Source organism: Taudactylus pleione, unplaced genomic scaffold (assembly GCF_031769625.1).
Source record: "Taudactylus pleione unplaced genomic scaffold, aTauple2 ptg000066l, whole genome shotgun sequence".
In the NCBI taxonomy this organism is placed as follows: Eukaryota; Metazoa; Chordata; class Amphibia; order Anura; family Myobatrachidae; genus Taudactylus; species Taudactylus pleione.
In genome coordinates, this window is record NW_028284468.1 from 18,486,554 (window position 1) to 18,507,439 (window position 20,886).

General features: G+C 42.8%; 2 protein-coding genes across 2 annotated transcripts; both read left to right on the top strand.

Moving 5' to 3' along the window:
• The first annotated feature begins 872 nt into the window (after window positions 1-872).
• LOC148534504 (hemoglobin subunit alpha-5-like) lies at window positions 873-4,106 on the top strand. Its single transcript, XM_088466897.1, has 3 exons — window positions 873-1,017; window positions 2,932-3,136; window positions 3,896-4,106. Exons 1-3 carry the CDS (start codon window positions 923-925, stop codon window positions 4,022-4,024), a joined length of 429 nt encoding a protein of 142 aa, XP_088323023.1. The 5' UTR covers window positions 873-922; the 3' UTR covers window positions 4,025-4,106.
• Window positions 4,107-17,021: 12,915 nt separating this feature from the next.
• Window positions 17,022-19,780, top strand: LOC148534505 (hemoglobin subunit alpha-5-like). Its single transcript, XM_088466899.1, has 3 exons — window positions 17,022-17,163; window positions 18,607-18,811; window positions 19,570-19,780. Exons 1-3 carry the CDS (start codon window positions 17,069-17,071, stop codon window positions 19,696-19,698), a joined length of 429 nt encoding a protein of 142 aa, XP_088323025.1. The 5' UTR covers window positions 17,022-17,068; the 3' UTR covers window positions 19,699-19,780.
• The last annotated feature ends 1,106 nt before the right edge of the window (window positions 19,781-20,886 follow it).

A 20,886-nucleotide genomic window follows, 5' to 3' on the forward strand; every position in this document is an offset into this window, starting at 1 on the left:
GAATTGGATTGCAAATTCAATTCACGGCACTAGTTCACCATGAGAATGGGTTACAGGACCCAACTCGCACCTAATAACATTCATCCCATACAGTACAACTGCACCGTTAGTATACAGACTCTTTCGTTTCTTTTTTGCTAATATAAAGATTTTTTTTGCAGTAACAGCAACTTTCTAATTAATTGCCGGATATCAGTAAAGGTAAATCTCACTTGTTTTACGAGCAAGAAACAAGCAGGATGTCCATACCATAATAACTGGAAATCTGCGCATCTGCACGGCGAGCAAGGTTGTGATGAAACTTTGGGCTGAATTAAATCCACCCTGTAAAATTATTAGGTATAATTAGTTAATATTAGTGGGTGCAAATTATTTATTACCAAGTTTCCAATAAGACAGCTTATTTTGTGCAGATCAATGGCACCACAGAAAATGAAAAATAATACTTTTAAATAGTATTGTATGTAAATAATTTGCACTGTTGACACATTAGGAAAAATGGACTATTTGTGAAATTTTCTTTAATGTTGCATAGTACATATACTAAAAGCAGAAAGCAAAGGTAATGGAAATGGAAGTCTAGATATATTTAAGATATATACATTATTTAAGACAATACCAGCTGTATAAATCAGCAGACATAGAGTATAGTGTTATCAGCTTACAAACACTATTACCACAATATGTTACATGCTATATTTTGCATACTGTGCTTACTGTATGTTGAGATAAAGAGATAAGTCACTATATCAGGCAGTATAGATCCCTGACTGCATTTTTTGTTTTACAGATAACAATATGGGTGTAACGAAAATGCTAGCCAATGGAAATGGGTTTAGCTCAGGTTATTTTAAATCCATTCTCTTTAGAAGTGCAGGAAAATTGCATTGTCCAAGTCACCAGCACTAACCCTGAGGCAACCATGACTTTCTCTGAAGCTGAAAAGGCAGCCATCAACGCCATCTGGGCAAAGGTGGAAGGCCATGCTGATGATATTGGGGCAGAGGCCCTGGAGAGGTAATAAATAACTAAACCATCTTCTTATTTTTAACATATTCACTATTACCTTTATAGTACTCAGTGACAAATTCAAAACATCTCCAGATTTATTCTTTATTCCTTCTTCTGCTTTCATAATACACAAGTGACACTACTATATGTATAAACTGTAAATAATAATTGTATAAACTTTGTCCATAATCAGTGAGTTTTAATCACGTCAGTGCTCATTAGGAAATCCTGTGTATTATAAGGAATATTTCTGGATATGAGTTGTAACCTCTGATTTTTCTCGGCCTACAGCCTCATGAATGTATATATATAGAAGTCCTATATGACGCATCGCATTCCATCCCATTGCATCCCACTGCTTTTTGCATGCATGCTGGCATTGGTAACTCCGGTATGCATGAAGGAAAGCGCAAAGGTCAACTCTCTTGGTAAGAGCGGTCCTTTGAGAATGAAGGACTTCCGGGTCTAAGACCCAAAAGTCCATCTGGTATCATTCTAGCAGTGGCGTCCTCACCTTTAGTTGCACCCGGTGCGGGTGTAGAAGCAGGAGCGCGGCTCAGCCGCGCGCGTCGGGGAAAGGGGCGGGGGCTTGGGACAAGTGGGCGGGGCCTCACATGTGGGGGCGGGGCCGCGCACCCGAACCATGGTTTTAGCGTCTCCGGGGGGGTCCAGGAGGTGCGGGCTGCCCCCGGGGACCAGTGTGTTTGTAGTGCTGGCTCCTTCACTGTGATAGGAGCCGAATGCTGCACGTAATTCTACAGTGCAGCACCCGGCTCCTGTCACCAGAGGGGGAGTCTGCACTTCGGTGTCACCCATCGGCAGGTGACACCCGAGTGCGGACCGCACCCCCCGCACCCCCCTTGTGACGCCACTGATTCTAGTCATGTGCAGAGTGACACAGGCGCTGCAGGGAGTGCTGGGAGGGATCTGACTGGATCCCTCTCACAGCACACTCCCAATAGAAGCCCATAGGCTTCTGTAGGGTAACACCATCAGGAGACGGCGTTACCCACCGCATCCAAGCCCCAGAGTACTTTGCATTCCGGGGCTTGGTGCATATGAGAAATGCAGTCAAACCCGCATTTTGCCACACCTCGCCCCTAATATCCTTATAATTTCAGTAGCGTACGCAGTATCCTGTATCTAAACTGTGGTTTCACAACTTGTAATTACCATGTATTTTGCTGTTTTTGTTATGCTTTTTATTATAAAAAAGAATAGAACTTATCAATGTGAATGAAATTACATATCTTGTTTGTAAAACTGGTAATTATACATGCTAATTATTATAATATTTGCATATTTGATGTAACTTCATGATACTTCTACCCATAATATGTTACACTAAACGTAACATGGGAACCTGAACATTTTCTGTTACTGATAAGTTTATGTTAGCATATATTGTGCAAAGATTTATTTATTGTCTGCAGAACACAGTGAGGAAAACCAGATTGTCCTTATTTTTCTAATTTTTCTGAATGAGTTATTTTTTCACAACTTGCTCTATAGTATAGTAGATACAAATGTGCAGTTAGAATTTCCCAATAGATTTACATATACTGTAAATGTAAAAGGTAATTCACTTTTACTGTTCATTATCTTTTAGATTTACAGTATAAGGGGTACATTTACTAACGTGAGAGTTTTTAGAAGTGAGTTTTAAAAGTGATGTTGCCTATAGCAACCAATCAGATTCTAGCTATTAACTTCTAGAAGGTGCTAGTTAAATATTAAGTAGAATCTGATTGGTTGCTATGGGCAAGATCACTTTTAAAACGCACTTCTAAAAACTCTCACTTTAGTAAATTTACCCCTAAGACTAAAAAGGTAACTGGGATTAGCATCAGAATTGAATAGTATTTTTCAAACACCACAGTCACCTCTTCAGTATTAATTATATCTTTTAATTCCATATAGGCTGTTCCTGAGCTTCCCTCAGACCAAAACCTACTTCAACCATTTTGACCTGAGCCATGACTCCAAGGATCTCCATAACCACGGAGGAAAGGTTGTGAGAGCCATTGGAGATGCTGCCCACCACCTGGATGACCTTGACCATGCTCTGTCCACCCTCAGTGACCTTCATGCTCAGAAGCTCAGAGTTGACCCTGGTAACTTCAAAGTAAGTGTTTCATTCATCTTTGTCACTGTATTAATGGAGATATAGAGAATTTTTGATATTGCAGTGCACAATTTATAAATAAAGCCATGTATAAATGAATTATGTGCAGATTTAAAGACATTGGGGTCTATTCATGTAGAACATGAACTGGCTTCCGAAAAATACCACTATATATAGCTTCACATCGATGCAATATATAGTGATATTTTGTAGCCTTTCATGTACACTTACCTGTCTGACGTCATCCTCCGATAAATGGCCCCTCCACGGTCCATGAAAGCTGTATGAAGACAAACATATCGGGAGCCCATATGTCTTCTTCCCTCTAGCATGTGCCGGTGTCTGAAATCAGCTGGTCACGTCAGACCTGCTGCAAAGGCCTCTGGTCTAAAGGGGGTAGAGCCAGCATCGGGTGCCAAGCAGAGGTCAGGGAAGTATTCAACTTCCCTGCTCTTTTCATTTTGCAGTACAGCTGCATGCTATCCTGAGATGGCTAATCTGTAAGCAGCAAAGGAATCAGAAAACTGACATTTTCATGTATGAATCCCTCAGGGCGCCCCCTCTCCAGACAGGGAGTGAGGGTGCCGCTCGAGAAGTCATGAACATCTCCACGGCAATCCACTTCACAAGTAGAACGGAGCAGTGTAAAGCCCCGTTTTCAGTTAAACAGGGCTTTTCACTATTTCCCGAATACAGCCCATTTTTTTACATCTATTAGATATTACTGCAATTACAAATAAGAATGTGTTTATCTTGCAGCTGCTGTCTCACTCCATCCAAGTGACCCTGGCTGTCCACTACCCTAAGGAATTCACAGCTACTGCCCAAGCTGCCTGGGACAAGTTCCTCTCTGCAGTGTCCTCTACCCTGGTTTCCAAATACAGATAAACTGGGCCTCCCAGGGTGACAGCTGACAGTTACAATGCATTAGCCAGCATCACTTTATTCAATAAACTGAATTTCATCAGCTTATAGTTGTCTGTGTCACTCTCTGTCTCTATGCTTATATAGTTATTTCTTTTCTGTAATTGTGTCTATATGCCAAAAAGGAAATTTTGAAATAAAAATAAGCATTAAAAAAATCTAATGTAAAATAAAGCATTCTCAAATTATTATTTTTTAATACTACAAATTGTAAAAGTTATTAATAGCTATGTAGTTATATACCCAGCAGTCGCCCTTCAGAATCATGACTGATATCATATTCATCCAGCATTTATGGCAGTCTAAATTTTTATTTCCAATAGTAAATAATACCCCAATATAACTGTTTTGTTGTAATAAATGTTGTATTAATCTTTTTAAACAACAGCAAAACAAATAACGTTCTCCCTTAAAGACTTCAAGTAGTTAAAGTGTATGCTATTTGTATTGGTATCATGGTATAAAGAGATGTTTCTCCAGGCTTAGTATAAAAGTCCATGCACCAATATCACAGACCTGTCACACAATGTGCTGTAGAAGATTTTCAGGAATTAGCCCAGTGGTTTGCAAACTGGGTGCTGCGGCAACCTAGGGTTGCTGCCCAAAGGGCACATGCTTGGGTGCCACGGGTTGGTGGACCAGGATCAGATCAAATTACTTATGGTCAATGTGAAAGGCAAAATCAGTGAAGCCTAACCCTGACCACCATCACATAACTGAACATATGGATGACAGGTACAGTAAGCACAATTCACTTAACCTAATATTTTTTTTAGTAATGTCTCAATAAAATACTTTGGATCCATCCCAGTGTCCCCTACAGCTCCCGTGTTAGTGTACACATGCGCTGAAGGACTCCCGGGTCATGAAACCCCAAAGTCCCCTATTTGCAAAGGATAGTTATTTTTGGAAGAACTGTCCTTTGCGATTGCAATCACATTTGTACATGCATACCGCCATTATTATCGCCATATGCACGCGGTAAGTGGGGGGATGTATCGCATCCATAATGCGATGCTTGATACATCCTGTCCTCATCCTGTTAACAGTGCCAGGGAAAGCTTGATGCTGTGGAAATTAATAGCTGAACCAAAAGATCTTTTATTCAAGGCATTTATGGGAATTAGTAACAAAAGGTACAATACAGGTTGAGTCTCTCATTTCCAAAATGCTTGGGACCAGGGGTATTTGGAAAACGGAATATTCTGTATTTTGGAATAATTGTATATCATAATGAAATATCTTGGGAATGGGACCCAAATATACACACAGAATGCATTTATGTGTTATATACACCTTATACACACAGCCTGCAGGTAATTTTATACAATATATTCAATAATTTTGTGGCTCAAACAAAGTTTGTGTACAGAAATGAAATTAATTTATGTTTCATTTACAGTACACCTTCTACACACAGCCTGAAGGTAATTTGATACAATATTTTTAATAATTTGTGCCTTAGACAAAGTTTGTGTACATTGAACCATCAAAAATCAAAGGTTTCACTATCTCAGTCATGCCAAAAAAATTCCATATTACGGAATATTCCGTATTTCGGAATATTTGGATATGGGAGACTCAACCTGTATTAAGAATTAATATTCTTAATATCATGATTAAGAGACCGGTGGAGTATTTAGATATTTTCTACTATGTCCTCTGTTTTTTTACGCTGGGTACACACTAGATGACTGGCAATCTTGCTGATGGCCGGGGCAATTTGCCTTCGCCCCGGACCATGCAAGATTACCGGTACACACTAGAAGATTAAATAAACTATGATTTAATGAAACTACACAGCCCGTATGCGGCTGATCACACAATATCGCATGCGACCCACAGGAGCACACAATCGGGCATTTACACTGCACGATTTGTCATTCCGATTTGCCCCAAAGCGACAAATCATCAAATGTATTGTGTAGTGGGTACCAGCCTTACAGTATAGTTCTAGGTTGCACTATAGGTCTCTGTAGGCCCTCAATATGAGGACATGCTGGCACTTGTAGCTCTACAACTACTAGCATACTCAAGCAATGTATGACTCTAGGGGATAAATTTACTAAGATTCGAGATGGTCCCGATTTTCAAATGATTTATCTCGCTGGAACGCGCCAAAATTCGGGTGATTTAATCCCTTTCATTTGACCAATTTTACCAACAAGCAATTTGAGGCTAAACGAGTTGGCCGATGGTGAAGCAGAACATATCTCTCCCAAGCAACTCGTTTTGCAAGAGATTACTAACCCGAGATTGCAGTGTTTTCTTATCACGGTGTGAAGCTTTATTATCACGGTGTGTTGTCTGTTTTTTTTAACCATTTCTTTACAGGTGAACTACAGGTACCAGTGGGCCCTTAATGCCCTGCATGCTGGTACTTATGGTTCTCTAAGTACCAGCATGCGGGGGAGGCTTGCTGGGACATGTAGTTCCACTGTAAAGACAATGATGAAAAATTAAATTTTTACACTACACCTTACATTATCAACCCGCCACCCACCACCCAGGGGTGGCGGGGATAGCCCTGGGCTATCATCCTAGGCCAGGGGTGCCCTGGAGAGGGTGACCCCTTTATTGGGGGATCACCAACTCACCAGGGATCCCTGGTCTGGGCTGCTTAATGGTCAGGGTTGATGCTGTGGCTGGGGGGCCCGGTGAAAGGGCACCCCTGGCTGTGGCATCAGTCCCCCGTTAGAAAGGGTCCAGGGCTGATTTTAAAAATATGGGGGACCTGACGTCATTTTTTTTCTCCGTATATTTAAAACCAGCTCTGTCCTTGCTGCCTGTGTGCTGGTTCTTACATTACAGTGGATACCTACACATTTTGTTCCCTGTAATGTTAAGAACCAGGACAGGCTGGCAAGCTCGAGGCTGGTTAGTCTTTGGGGGGGGGGAACATCACATCTTTTTTTTAACAAATTAACCCTATTTTAACAATTTACAGAAAGAAACACACACAAATCACAATGATTTGTGTATGTTTCTGACCATCTCGCAGCTCAGGAGGTCGGGAGTTTGAAAAGTGATTTGGACAGAGAGTTTCCACCTATCTCACCTGAGCTTGTCATCCCGATTTTTGGTAAATTTGAGAGATGTATGTTTTAGGTGAAAAGTACTTCTGATTTGGCCCGATGGTGATAAGATTTGAGATTGCTATCTCACCCGAGTTTTACAAGTGAGATGAGAGAAATCTCTCTCTAACTCACCCGACTTTGCCTTTAGTACATTTGCAAGCAGGGAAAAAAATCAATAAATCACCCGAGATGGTCATCTCGACCTATCTCGAATCTTAGTAAATTTACCCCTAGGGCTTACTGGGACAAGTAGTGCCACAAATAAGAATGCTAAGAACTCACATTATTATTAAGTCAACACCAACCACATAAGTAAGGAATATAAAAAGATCTCTATAAAGATGGACATATAAACATTTTTGGTGGGTATGCACAGCACAAACATGATTAAAAAAGGGGATTGTTTCAAACTAAAAAATGAACCTCTTAACCACTTGCCTGACTTGCAACTGCTGTCTTACACCATCCAAGTGACCCTGGCTGTCCACTACCCTAAGGACCACCAAGGACACGAATACTGCCCAAGCTGCCTAGGACAAATTCCTCACTGCAATGTCCTCCACCCTGGGCCTCCTGAGAGTTACAATGTCTTAGCCAGCATCACTTTATTCAATAAACTATTCATTTATTAAACTATTTGTAATTGTGTCTATCAAAAAGGTAATTTTAAAAGGAAAATTAGTGTTAAAAAAACCTAATAATCAAATGTAAAATAGTAAAATAGAGCATTATCAAATTTGGTATTTATTATTAATATTACATATAAGAAAGGTTATTATGTAGCTTTATACCCAGCACTCCGGTCTTCAGAATTTTGACCAATTTCATATTCATCCAGCATTTATGGCAAAGTCTAATATTCATTTGCAATAGTACATAATACCCCAATTTAATTGTTTTGTTGTAATAAATGTTAAATCCCTGTACCTCCAATACCCTTAATAGATGAGGCCATTAGACCATATTGAATGCTTTTGTGAGCATCTAAGCTGAGTACCATATTTTGATGCATGGGATAATTATAAGAAGCTACCACAGCCACAAGTGCTCCTGTATTTATCCTTATTACAGACATAACTGTGCAGCTTCAGTATTTTAAACAGCTTCCCTGCTTCTATACTGTACTAGAAACAATCTGTGTCTTCACTCTGTGTTTTTATGCAGTCTGCACTACACGTGTGCTTGAGTCTGTGTGCTGCTCTGGGTGGCCGGGATGTTCTAAAAGAAAAATGCGGTAAAAACCCAGTTTTCTGCTTTTTAACTGTATTTTCATATGTACTAAGCCCCGGCCGCCCAATTTTCAATGCGGAGGGTAACGCCAAGTTTTTCTGGTGTTACCCTATAGAAGCCTGTGGGCTTCTTACCACATCCCGCTCCCCGCCACCTTGCTGCGCCACAGTCGCCCAGCACCTCTCACTGCAGGCCCCGCTCACCTCAGCCTCCTGCGGGCTCCTTGGCCCTCCACCTCCTTCTCCTATTATTCTTCTGGGTGCAGGGAGGAGGAGGAGATATTAAAAAAGAAAAAGGGAGTTGTTGGTAATGGGTGCACAAGAGATTTGAGTAACAAAGTAAAATTTTACTTTTATTGGTTATTACCTAAAATGAATATCCCCAATCAAAGGGGAAAATACTGTGAAATATAAGGTTTAAAAGAATGATATCAAACAAAACATACATATAATAAAAAAAGGCAAATCCACCAAAGTGTTGTTGTGCAAAATGTATTGATATTATTTATACAAATGTCATATGTCAAAGAAAATTGCTAACAAGGAGTGGATGTTTGGCCGCTTATATATCATAGCAATTTTCTTTGGATAGGAAATTATCAATATTATAGACAAGTATACGTAATGATTCCTTCCATATGACATTTGTATAAATATCAATACATTTTGCACAACAACACATTGGTGGATCTTTTTTTTTTATTATATGTATGTTTTGTTTGATATCATTCTTTTAAACCTTATATTTCACAGTATTTTCCCCTTTGATTGGGGATATTCATTTTAGGTAATAACCAATAAAAGTTAAATTTTACTTTGTTACTCAAATCTCTTGTGCGCCCATTACCAACAACTCCCTTTTTCTTTTTTAATATTTGATTCAATTCAGTTGATTAGGGCTGCACCCCCGTCAATATATGTAATATTTAACCAAGATCGTATAGGGGGCTTGGAACAAATTTAAGGACAGAGGGGGTCATTCAGACCCGCTCGCGAGCGGCAGGACGCTCGCAAGCGGGTCGATGTTCCCCCACTGCACATGCGCACGACGGAGAGAGCTCCGTCATGCGCATGTGCGAGACCCGGCGAGCGACGGGCTCTCCATCGCTCCGGGTCTTGCACCAAAGGGGGTGTGCTGTCGATGTTGATTGATACTTTGTGATACAAATCGCATGTTTTTGTGGTGACTGGCGGAATATACTCCTCAAGGTAAGTACATCCCAGCCGGCGTCTCTAATAGCTTGTATGTCTGGGTCTGGGTGCTTTACACATGTGTGCCTGGGCCATAACCTGCTGGAAATGATGTGTGTGCAGGCGATAATATTGCAGAGTTATATAGACACACACCAGCAGATGTATCAAACTGTGAACATCCTAGTTACTTATCCAGTGGTGTTGGTTTATTGAAAGATAGCACTTACTCATTGTACTATCTGGCTCATAGGGGCTGCAGCTAAAAGCCAGCCTGTCTGGTAGCCTAGCAACAGCTCTGGGCTTAAGCCACGCCCCCACATATGCCACACTTAAGCCTCGCCTACTGGTGACATCACCTGTCAATCACCGAGATGGCAAGGGAAGAGAGGGAGGATGTGCACTGCAGACCTCCTGTCCAGTCAGGTAAGGAGCCGCCACTGGTTACATGTACAATGGTAATGGAGTGGAGCCTGAGCGGAGTAGGGTTCTATACATCCCACCAGCTGGTGAGTGTATGCTGCAAATGGGTAGCCATACAGGGATGTTGGAACAGCTTTATAAAAGGTATTAACCAGGTTCTCTCTAGGAGCTAAGTAGGAGACTTCAGTCTCCCATCATCTCACTCTCAGACAGTGGGGATAGGCCCAGGTACTGGATAGGGGCATGACCAAAATCAGAGAGGTGTGACTATGCCCTCATCCAAAAATAAAAAAAAATCCCATGTGCAGCACTGCATGCTACTGGGGAAGCGTCACAAGAGCGCTGCAAGGGGTGGTGTGTGGTACCTCAGTGGGCTCTGTTGGATTTATGACTGCCATGCTCTCACTCTCAGTCACATGATCCCCGGCTCCCGAAATGACTGGCTCCCAGCGCTGGGCCAATCATATCACTGGGGAGTGGCCGAGCTCCACTGCAAATGGGGACAATGTGAATATCCCTCTCAGCAGCTTACCATAGCTCTGCCCTCTGCAGTGATGCTGAGAGGGACAAATGTTCCTTACAGCAACTGACCCGGGTCCCTGCTGGGCCTCTCCAAGAAGCCTGGGCCCTGTTTAAACAGTACCCACTCCACCTACTTTCGGCAAATCTAGTCACTCTTTCACAGTAAAGACAAGATGATCCCTGCACATGCTCAGTAATGACTGTGGTGACTGTCTTGGGAGAAAACATGAAGCCTCGCTGGAGGACAGGAAAACTGAAGTCTGCACAGTAGCACACTTCTCTTTAAACATGAACCAGCCTGGGCTTTTGCTATTATAGCTGGGAGACATGCAGCATAGGGTCCCAGTACCATTATGTCAACCAGTGACATTATGTAATGCAGAGGTTTTCAAACGTGGTCCTCAAGGCTCTCCAACAGTTCTAGTTTTAGATATATCCAAGGCTGAGCACATGTGACTTAATTAGTACCTTGGTCAATTTGATTTAACCACCTGTGCTCAACCATGGTTACTATACGGGACACTACTATAGGGGGCATTACTACTGTGGGCAGTACTATAGGGAGCATTACCACTGGGGACACTACTATTGGGGGCATTATCAATGGGGCACTACTATAGGGGGCACTACTATTGGGGGCATCACTACTATAGGGGGCATTACTACTGGGGGCATTACTAATTGGGGCACTACTATAGGGGAGATTACTATAGGAGACATTACTACTGGTGGCACTAATAGGGGGCATTACTACTGGGGCACTTCTAATGGGATCATTACCAATTTGGGCACTAGTATTGGTGACATTACCAATGGGGGCATTACATCTTAGGGCATTACCAATGGGGGCATTACCACTGTGGGCACTACTAATGGGGGCACTGCATGGGGGGCACCACTACTGTGGGCATTGTATAAGGGTCACTACTACTGTGGGCATTGTATTAGGGAACTACTACTATGGGCCTTGTGTGTAAGGGACACTAATTTGGGCATTGTGTAAAAGGGCACCACTGTGTGTCATAAAATGAATAAGGGACTACTGTGTGGCATCATTTGAATTGGGGATAATGTATTATAAATGGAATTACTGTGTGTGGCACAATGTATTATACAGGGCATTACTGTGTGTGGCATGTGTTATACAGGGCATTACTGCGTGTGGCATAATTGGATGTCATCTCGCCACCTGAAACTTAATATTTCTAAAACAGAATTAATTATATTTCCACCAGCCAATAACAGTTACCAACCTGATCTCTCTATCACTGTTGATACCTTGACCATCCACCCCGCCCCACAAGCTCGCTGCCTTGGTGTCATCCTTGACTCTGAACTGTCCTTTGTTCCCCATATTCAATCTGTCTCAAAATCATGTTACATACATTTAAAAAACATATCCAAAATTTGACCATATCTCACACAAGACACTGCAAAAACTCTAATCCATGCACTTATTATTTCCCGCATTGACTATTGCAATAGCCTCCTTACTGGTCTTCCCAAAAACAGGCTATCACCATTACAATCCATTATGAATGCAGCTGCAAGGCTTATGTCCCTTACGAAACGTTCTTCTTCTGCTGCCCCGCTCTGTCAGTCCCTCCATTGGTTGCCGGTTTTCTACCGTATTCAATACAAAATACTTTCACTTACACATAAGGCTATTAACCAAACCACACCAACATACACATCTCAAAATATCTCCCAACCCGACCTCTCCGCTCAGCACAAGATCTGCGTCTCTCATCCCCATGCATTACTTGCTCCCATTCATGGTTACAGGACTTTCTTCTCGCTGCACCCACTGTATGGAATAACCTACCTCACACAATAAGACTTTCCTCTAGTCTCCAATCCTTCAAGCGTTCCCTGAAAACTCACCTCTTCAGGAAAGCTTATCAGATTACAGAACATCCCACATAACCTTCATAGCTTCCATATCTAATTACATCCCCTTTTACAGTCCACACACAATCTCACACATCGTCTTTCTCTCACATCCTCATGACATTTGGTCGATATTCCTGTGTGACTGGATCATGCAGCCAACCAAATAACTGCATTCTGGCTGGACCAAAATGCAATATATAGAACCTATCCTTGTGTATCAATGCCTATTTCCCTTAAGATTGTAAGCTTGTGAGCAGGGCCTTCCTACCTATATATCTGTTTGTTATTACCCAGTTTTGTTCTATTAATGTTCCAATTGTAAAGTGCAACGGAATATGCTGCTCTATATAAGAAACTGTTAATAATAATAATAATAATAATAATAATAATGTATTATACAGGGCATTACTGTGTAAGACACATAGGTGAAACTGGGGGGTGGTCTGGGGGTGCACAGGACCACCCATTAGCCCAGTTCACTAAAAAAGAAAATGGCCACTGGGGGAGCTGCTGCGCATGCCCAGCAGCAGCTCTTGCCACAAGCAGCAAAACAGAGGAGCAGCAGGTAAGTGCTGGCAGTGACTGCAGAGAGGGGGCATTGGAGCTGTACACAGTGCTAAGTGGGAGGGGGGATTGGAGCTGTGCACAGTGTTGAGAGGGGAGGGGGGATTGGAGCTGTGTACAGCCGTGTTGAAGGGGGATTAGAGCTGTGCACAGTGCTGAGGAGGTATTGGATCTGTGCACAATGTTGGGGGGGAGGGGGGATTGGAGCTGTGCACAGTGCTGAGGGGGGAGGGGGGATTGGAGCTATGCACAGTGCTGAGAGGGGATTGGAGCTGTGCACAGTGCTGAAGGGGGAGGGGTGATTGGAGATGTGCACAGTGTTGACGCGAGAGGGGAGATTGGAGCTGTGCACAGTGCTGAGGGGGGGAGGGGGTTTTGGAGATATGCACAGTGCTGAGGGGGGAATGGAGCTGTGCATAGTGCTGATGGGGGAGGGGAATTGGAGCTGTGCACAGTGCTGAGGGGGGAGGGGGGATTGGAGCTGTGCACAGTGCTGAGGGGGGGATGGGGGATTGGAGCTGTGCACAGTGCTGAGGGGGATTGGAGATGTGCACAGTGCTGATGGGGGAGGGGGGATTGGAGCTGTGCACAGTGCTGAGGGGGGATTGGAGCTGTACACAGTGCTGAGGGTGAGGGGGATTGGAGCTATGCAAAGTGCTAAGGGGGGATTGGAGCTGTGCACAGTGCTGATGGGGGGAGGGGGAATTGGAGCTGTGCACAGTGCTGAGGGGGGATTGGAGCTGTGCACAGTGCTAAGGGGGGATTGGAGATGACTGTACAGAGGGCTGGGGAGGAAGGTTGGAGCTAACTGAACAGCACTGGGGGGATTGGAGCTGACTGCACATGGCTGAGGGGGAGGGGGGATTGGAGTTGTGCATAGTGCTGAGGGGGGATTGGAGCTGACTGCACAGGGGGCAGAGGAGGAAGGTTGGAGCTAAAGCACAGGGCTGGGGGGGATTGGAGCTGACTGCACAGGGCTGAGGGGGGATTGGAGCTTACTGCACAGTGGGCTGGGGGGTATGGTTTGAGCTAACTGCACAGGGCTGTGGGGGATTGGAGCTGACTGCACAAGGGGCTAGGGGGAAGATTGGAGCTGACTGCAAAGGGCTGGGGGGTTGTAGTTAACTCAGGACTTGGGTGACATGGGCTGGGGAATGACGCTGATGCACACTGTGGCTGGGGGAATGGGGCAAAGAGATGCACACTGGGGCCAGGGGAATGGGGCTGAGAGACACACACTGGTGTCGGGGGAATGGGGCAGAAAGACGCACTGGGGCAGAGAGACACACACTGGGGCTGAGAGATGCACACTGGGGCTGAGAGAAGCACACTGGGTTTGGGGGAATGAGGCAGAGAGACGCACATTAGGGACAGGAGAATGGGGCTGAGAGATGCAAATTGGGGGAATGGGGATGAGAGACTCACTGGGGCAGAGAGACGCACACTGAGGCAGGGGGAATGGAGCTGAGAGATGCACACTGGGGCCGGGGGAATGGGACTGAGAGACTCACTGGGGCAGTGATGCACACTGGGGCTGAGAGGCAGACACTGGGGTCGGGGGAATGGGCAGAGAGACGCACACTGGGGCTGGTGGAATAAGGCTGAGAGCCACATGTGGGCCTGAGGATGGAGAGGCCCAGGGGCTCCTGGGGATGGAGAGAAATGGAGGCCTGGAGATAAAGAAACACAGAGAGCCTGGAGAACCACAGAGGGGCCTGGGGATGGAGACATTGGAAGGGCCTGGAGAGACACAAGGGAGCCTGGAGAGACACAGAAGTTTGATCAGGAAAATTCTCATTTTTCCTGCACAAAAGCTTCTGTTACTACAGTATATATTATCTGGTTATGCTGATGACATGGGTTATATTTCTACATAAACAGGCATCTTCCAGACAATGTTATCTCCTACATGAATAGTGAATACCAGCTGAAGACGCTGCCCAGTGAGGCTCAAATTAGCCAGAGGTTCCCTGTTGCAGAGAAACCACCGTATAGGTAAGAAAAGACTTTCAAACTGACTGGGGTCCCAAAAACCCGCTTAGGGGTGACACCAATGTGACAGGAGCCGGATGCTGCACTGTAGCATTGAATGCAGCACTCGGCTCCTGACAGTGTGAGGGAGCAGGCACTGCATAGTGCTCACCCGTACTTCTTCCACACACCAGACCACTGGGGTTCAGGCTGCGAGGCCATTGCCCCTTCTCAAGAGACCATGCCCCATATTCACAAGGCCACGCCACCTTTTCGGCGGCGCGTGGCACCTCCCTGCACCAGGTGACACCACTGGGACGGACGCCACTGGTGTTTTTTTTCCAGTATCTCAAATCGTGCTAAAACTGGGACAACCCATTACCAGAACTCTAGTTGCGCCAATGGTAAGACATACTGTGTAAGGCGCTTTACTGCGCATGGCAATTATTCGCCATGAGGGGAGAGCGTGGGGGAAACCCAGCACCTCGGTAAGTGCTGGGCATGCCCCACAGTGTGCTGAATCGGGGGTGTTCCGCAAGGACACACCCCCTTTCTGGAAGCGTGCGTGCAGAGGATTTGCACCTAAAATAAGTTATTTCTTTATTTTTATTTTTTTTTTGGGGGGGGGGGGCGCAACTGGGAACTTTCGCCCTGAGCTAGAACTGGCCCTGCTCACATAATTTACACCTCAAACATACCTGTCCTGCATAATTCACACCTCCACATATCTGTGCAACATCTAACCCATTATTGAGCTTTTTAGAGAAACTGACTTGTCTTTATTGGCCAAATTTTGCTATTTAAGCCCCTCCAAGTCCATGATTATTCATTGGAAGGATGTACCAGAGGTTCTGCACTGTGGTCTGATTTAGCAGCAGACGGAATTGCAAAGCCACACACAAGCGGCTTTGCAATTCCATCTAGCTAAAATTTGAATGCTGCAGGAGGAGTCTGAAGTGAAGAGATGCCTCCTGTCAGCATCTGCGATCCCAGCTCTGCGGCCAAGCTCGCAGCCTGGGATCACCATTGCAGCCATGAGCAGATTCCCGATAATCGGGAATTTGCGTGAGGATACCAATCTGCGCAATCCGCAGAATCAGCCCATGTGCCCTGACATATTTACATTAAAATAAAGATTTTCCTACATTTTCACCTGCTCAGTGGGGTGTACTCAGAAATACACAATTTCCACAGAAAATACAATGCGAGTTTGGAATTGGATTGCAAATTCAATTCACGGCACTAGTTCACCATGAGAATGGGTTACAGGACCCAACTCGCACCTAATAACATTCATCCCATACAGTACAACTGCACCGTTAATATACAGACTCTTTCGTTTCTTTTTTGCTAATATAAAGATTTTTTTTTTTTTGCAGAAACAGCAACTTTCTAATTCATTGCCGGATATCAGTAAAGGTAAATCTCACTTGTTTTACGAGCAAGAAACAAGCAGGATGTCCATACCATAATAACTGGAAATCTGCGCATCTGCACGGCGAGCAAGGTTGTGATGAAACTTTGGGCTGAATTAAATCCACCCTGTAAAATTATTAGGTAACATTAGTTAATATTAGTAGGTGCAAATTATTTATTACCAAGTTTCCAATAAGACAGCTTATTTTGTGCAGATCAATGGCACCACAGAAAATGAAAAATAATACTTTTAAATAGTATTGTATGTAAATAATTTGCACTGTTGACATATTAGGAAAAATGGACTATTTGTGAAATTTTCTTTAATGTTGCATAGTACATATACTAAAAGCAGAAAGCAAAGGTAATTGAAATGGAAGTCTAGATATATTTAAGATATATACATTATTTAAGACAATACCAGCTGTATAGATCAGCAGACAGAGTATAGTGTTATCAGCTTACAAACACTATTACCACAATATGTTACATGCTATATTTTGCATACTGTGCTTACTGTATGTTGAGATAAAGAGATAAGTCACTATATCAGGCAGTATAGATCCCTGACTGCATTTTTTGTTTTACAGATAACAATATGGGTGTAACGAAAATGCTAGCCAATGGAAATGGGTTTAGCTCAGGTTATTTTAAATCCATTCTCTTTAAAAGTGCAGGAAAATTGCATTGTCCAAGTCACCAGCACTAACCCTGAGGCAACCATGACTTTCTCTGAAGCTGAAAAGGCAGCCATCAACGCCATCTGGGCAAAGGTGGAAGGCCATGCTGATGATATTGGGGCAGAGGCCCTGGAGAGGTAATAAATAACTAAACCATCTTCTTATTTTTAACATATTCACTATTACCTTTATAGTACTCAGTGACAAATTCAAAACATCTCCAGATTTATTCTTTATTCCTTCTTCTGCTTTCATAATACACAAGTGACACTACTATATGTATAAACTGTAAATAATAATTGTATAAACTTTGTCCATAATCAGTGAGTTTTAATCACGTCAGTGCTCATTAGGAAATCCTGTGTATTATAAGGAATATTTCTGGATATGAGTTGTAACCTCTGATTTTTCTCGGCCTACAGCCTCATGAATGTATATATATAGAAGTCCTATATGACGCATCGCATTCCATCCCATTGCATCCCACTGCTTTTTGCATGCATGCTGGCGTTGGTAACTCCGGTATGCATGAAGGAAAGCGCAAAGGTCAACTCTCTTGGTAAGAGCGGTCCTTTGAGTGCTGGGAGGGATCTGACTGGATCCCTCTCACAGCACACTCCCAATAGAAGCCCATAGGCTTCTATAGGGTAACACCATCAGGAGACGGCGTTACCCACCGCATCCAAACCCCAGAGTACTTTGCATTCCGGGGCTTGGTGCATATGAGAAATGCGGTCAAACCCGCATTTTTCTGCACCTCGCCCCTAATATCCTTATAATTTCAGTAGCGTACGCAGTATCCTGTATCTAAACTGTGGTTTCACAACTTGTAATTACCATGTATTTTGCTGTTTTTGTTATGCTTTTTATTATAAAAAAGAATAGAACTTATTAATGTGAATGAAATTACATATCTTGTCTGTAAAACTGGATATTATTATACATGCTAATTATAATATTTGCATATTTGATGTAACTTCATGATACTTCTACCCAAAATATGTTACACTAAACGTAACATGGGAACCTGAACATTTTCTGTTACTGATAAGTTTATGTTAGCATATATTGTGCAAAGATTTATTTATTGTCTGCAGAACACAGTGAGGAAAACCAGATTGTCCTTATTTTTCTAATTTTTCTGAATGAGTTATTTTTTCACAACTTGCTCTATAGTATAGTAGATACAAATGTGCAGTTAGAATTTCCCAAAAGATTTACATATACTGTAAATGTAAAAGGTAATTCACTTTTACTGTTCATTATCTTTTAGATTTACAGTATAAGGGGTACATTTACTAACGTGAGAGTTTTTAGAAGTGAGTTTTAAAAGTGATGTTGCCTATAGCAACCAGATTATATCTATTATCTTCTTGAAGGTGCTAGTTAAATATTAAGTAGAATCTGATTGGTTGCTATGGGCAAGATCACTTTTAAAACGCACTTCTAAAAACTCTCACTTTAGTAAATTTACCCCTCAGACTAAAAAGGTAACTGGGATTAGCATCAAAATTGAATACTATTTTTCAAACACCACAGTCACCTCTTCAGTATTAATTATATCTTTTAATTCCATATAGGCTGTTCCTGAGCTTTCCTCAGACCAAAACCTACTTCAACCATTTTGACCTGAGCCATGACTCCAAGGATCTCCATAACCATGGAGGAAAGGTTGTGAGAGCCATTGGAGATGCTGCCCACCACCTGGATGACATTGAACATGCTCTGTCCTCCCTCAGTGACCTTCATGCTCAGAAGCTCAGAGTTGACCCTGGTAACTTCAGAGTGAGTGTTTCATTCATCTTTGTCACTGTATTAATGGAGATATAGAGAATTTTTGATATTACAATGCACAATTTATAAATAAAGCCATGTATAAATGAATTATGTGCAGATTCAAAGACATTGGGGTCTATTCATGTAGAACATGAACTGGCTTCCGAAAAATACCACTATATATAGCTTCACATCGATGCAATATATAGTGATATTTTGTAGCCTTTCATGTACACTTACCTGTCTGAAGTCATCCTCCGGTAAATGGCCCCTCCACGGTCCATGTAAGCCGTATGAAGACAGATATATCGGGAGCCCATATGTCTTCTTCCCTCTAGCATGTGCCGGTGTCTGAAATCAGCTGGTCACGTCAGACCTGCTGCAAAGGCCGCTGGTCTAAAGGGGGTAGAGCCAGCACCGGGTGCCAAGCAGAGGTCAGGGAAGTATTCAACTTCCCTGCTCTTTTCATTTTGCAGTACAGCTTATGCTATCCTGAGATGGCGAATCTGTAAGCAGCAGAGGAATCAGAAAACTGACATTTTCATGTATGAATCCCTCAGGGCGCCCCCTCTCCAGACAGGGAGTGAGGGTGCTGCTCGAGAAGTCATGAACATCTCCACGGCAATCCACTTCACAAGTAGAACGAAGCAGTGTAAAGCCCTATTTTCAGTTAAACAGGGCTTTCACTATTTCCCGAATAGAGCCCATTTTTTTTACATCTATTAGATATTACTGCAATTACAAATAAGAATGTGTTTATCTTGCAGCTGCTGTCTCACTCCATCCAAGTGACCCTGGCTGTCCACTACCCTAAGGAATTCACAGCTACTGCCCAAGCTGCCTGGGACAAGTTCCTCTCTGCAGTGTCCTCTACCCTGGTTTCCAAATACAGATAAACTGGGCCTCCCAGGGTGACAGCTGACAGTTACAATGTATTAGCCAGCATCACTTTATTCAATAAACTGAATTTCATCAGCTTATAGTTGTCTGTGTCACTCTCTGTCTCTATGCTTATATAGTTATTTCTTTTCTGTAATTGTGTCTATATGCCAAAAAGGTAATTTTTAAATAAAAATTAGCGTTAAAAAAAAATCTAATGTAAGATAAAGCATTCTCAAATTATTATTTTTTAATACTACAAATTGTAAAAGTTATTAATAGCTATGTAGCTGTATACCCAGCAGTCGCCCTTCAGAATCGTGACTGATATCATATTCATCCAGCATTTATGGCAGTCTAAATTTTCCAATAGTAAATAATACCACAATATAACTGTTTTGTTGTAATAAATGTTGTATTAATCTTTTTAAACAACAGCAAAACAAATAACGTTCTCCCTTAAAGACTTCAAGTAGTTAAGGTGTATGCTATTTGTATTGGTATCATGGTATAAAGAGATGTTTCTCCAGGCTTAGTATAAAAGTCCATGCACCAATATCACAGACCTGTCACACAATGTGCTGTAGAAGATTTTCAGGAATTAGCCCAGTGGTTTGCAAACTGGGTGCTGTGGCAACCTAGGGTTGCTGCCCAAAGGGCACATGCTGGGGTGCCACAGTAAGGTGGTCCAGGATCAGATCAAATTATGTATGGTTAATGTGAAAGGCAAAATCAGTAAAGCCTAACCCTGACCACCATCACATAACTGAACATATGGATGACAGGTACAGTAAACACAATTCACTTAATTTAATATTTATTTTCCAAATGTCTCAATAAAAAACTTTGGAACCATCCCAGTGTCCCCTACAGCTTGCGTGTTGGCGTGCACATGCGCTGAAGGACTCCCGGGTCATGAAACCCCAAAGTCCCCTATTTGCAAAGGATAGTTCTTTTTGGAAGAACTGTCCTTTGTGATTGCAATCACATTTGTACATGCATACCGCCATTATGCACGCGGTAAGTGGGGGGATGTATCGCATCCATAATGCGATGCTTGATACATCCTGCCCTCACCCTGATTACAGTACCAGGGAAAGCTTGATGCTGTGGAAATTAATAGCTGAACCAAAAGATCTTTTATTCAAGGCATTTATTGGAATCAGTAGCAAAAGGTACAATACAGGTTGAGTCTCCATATCCAA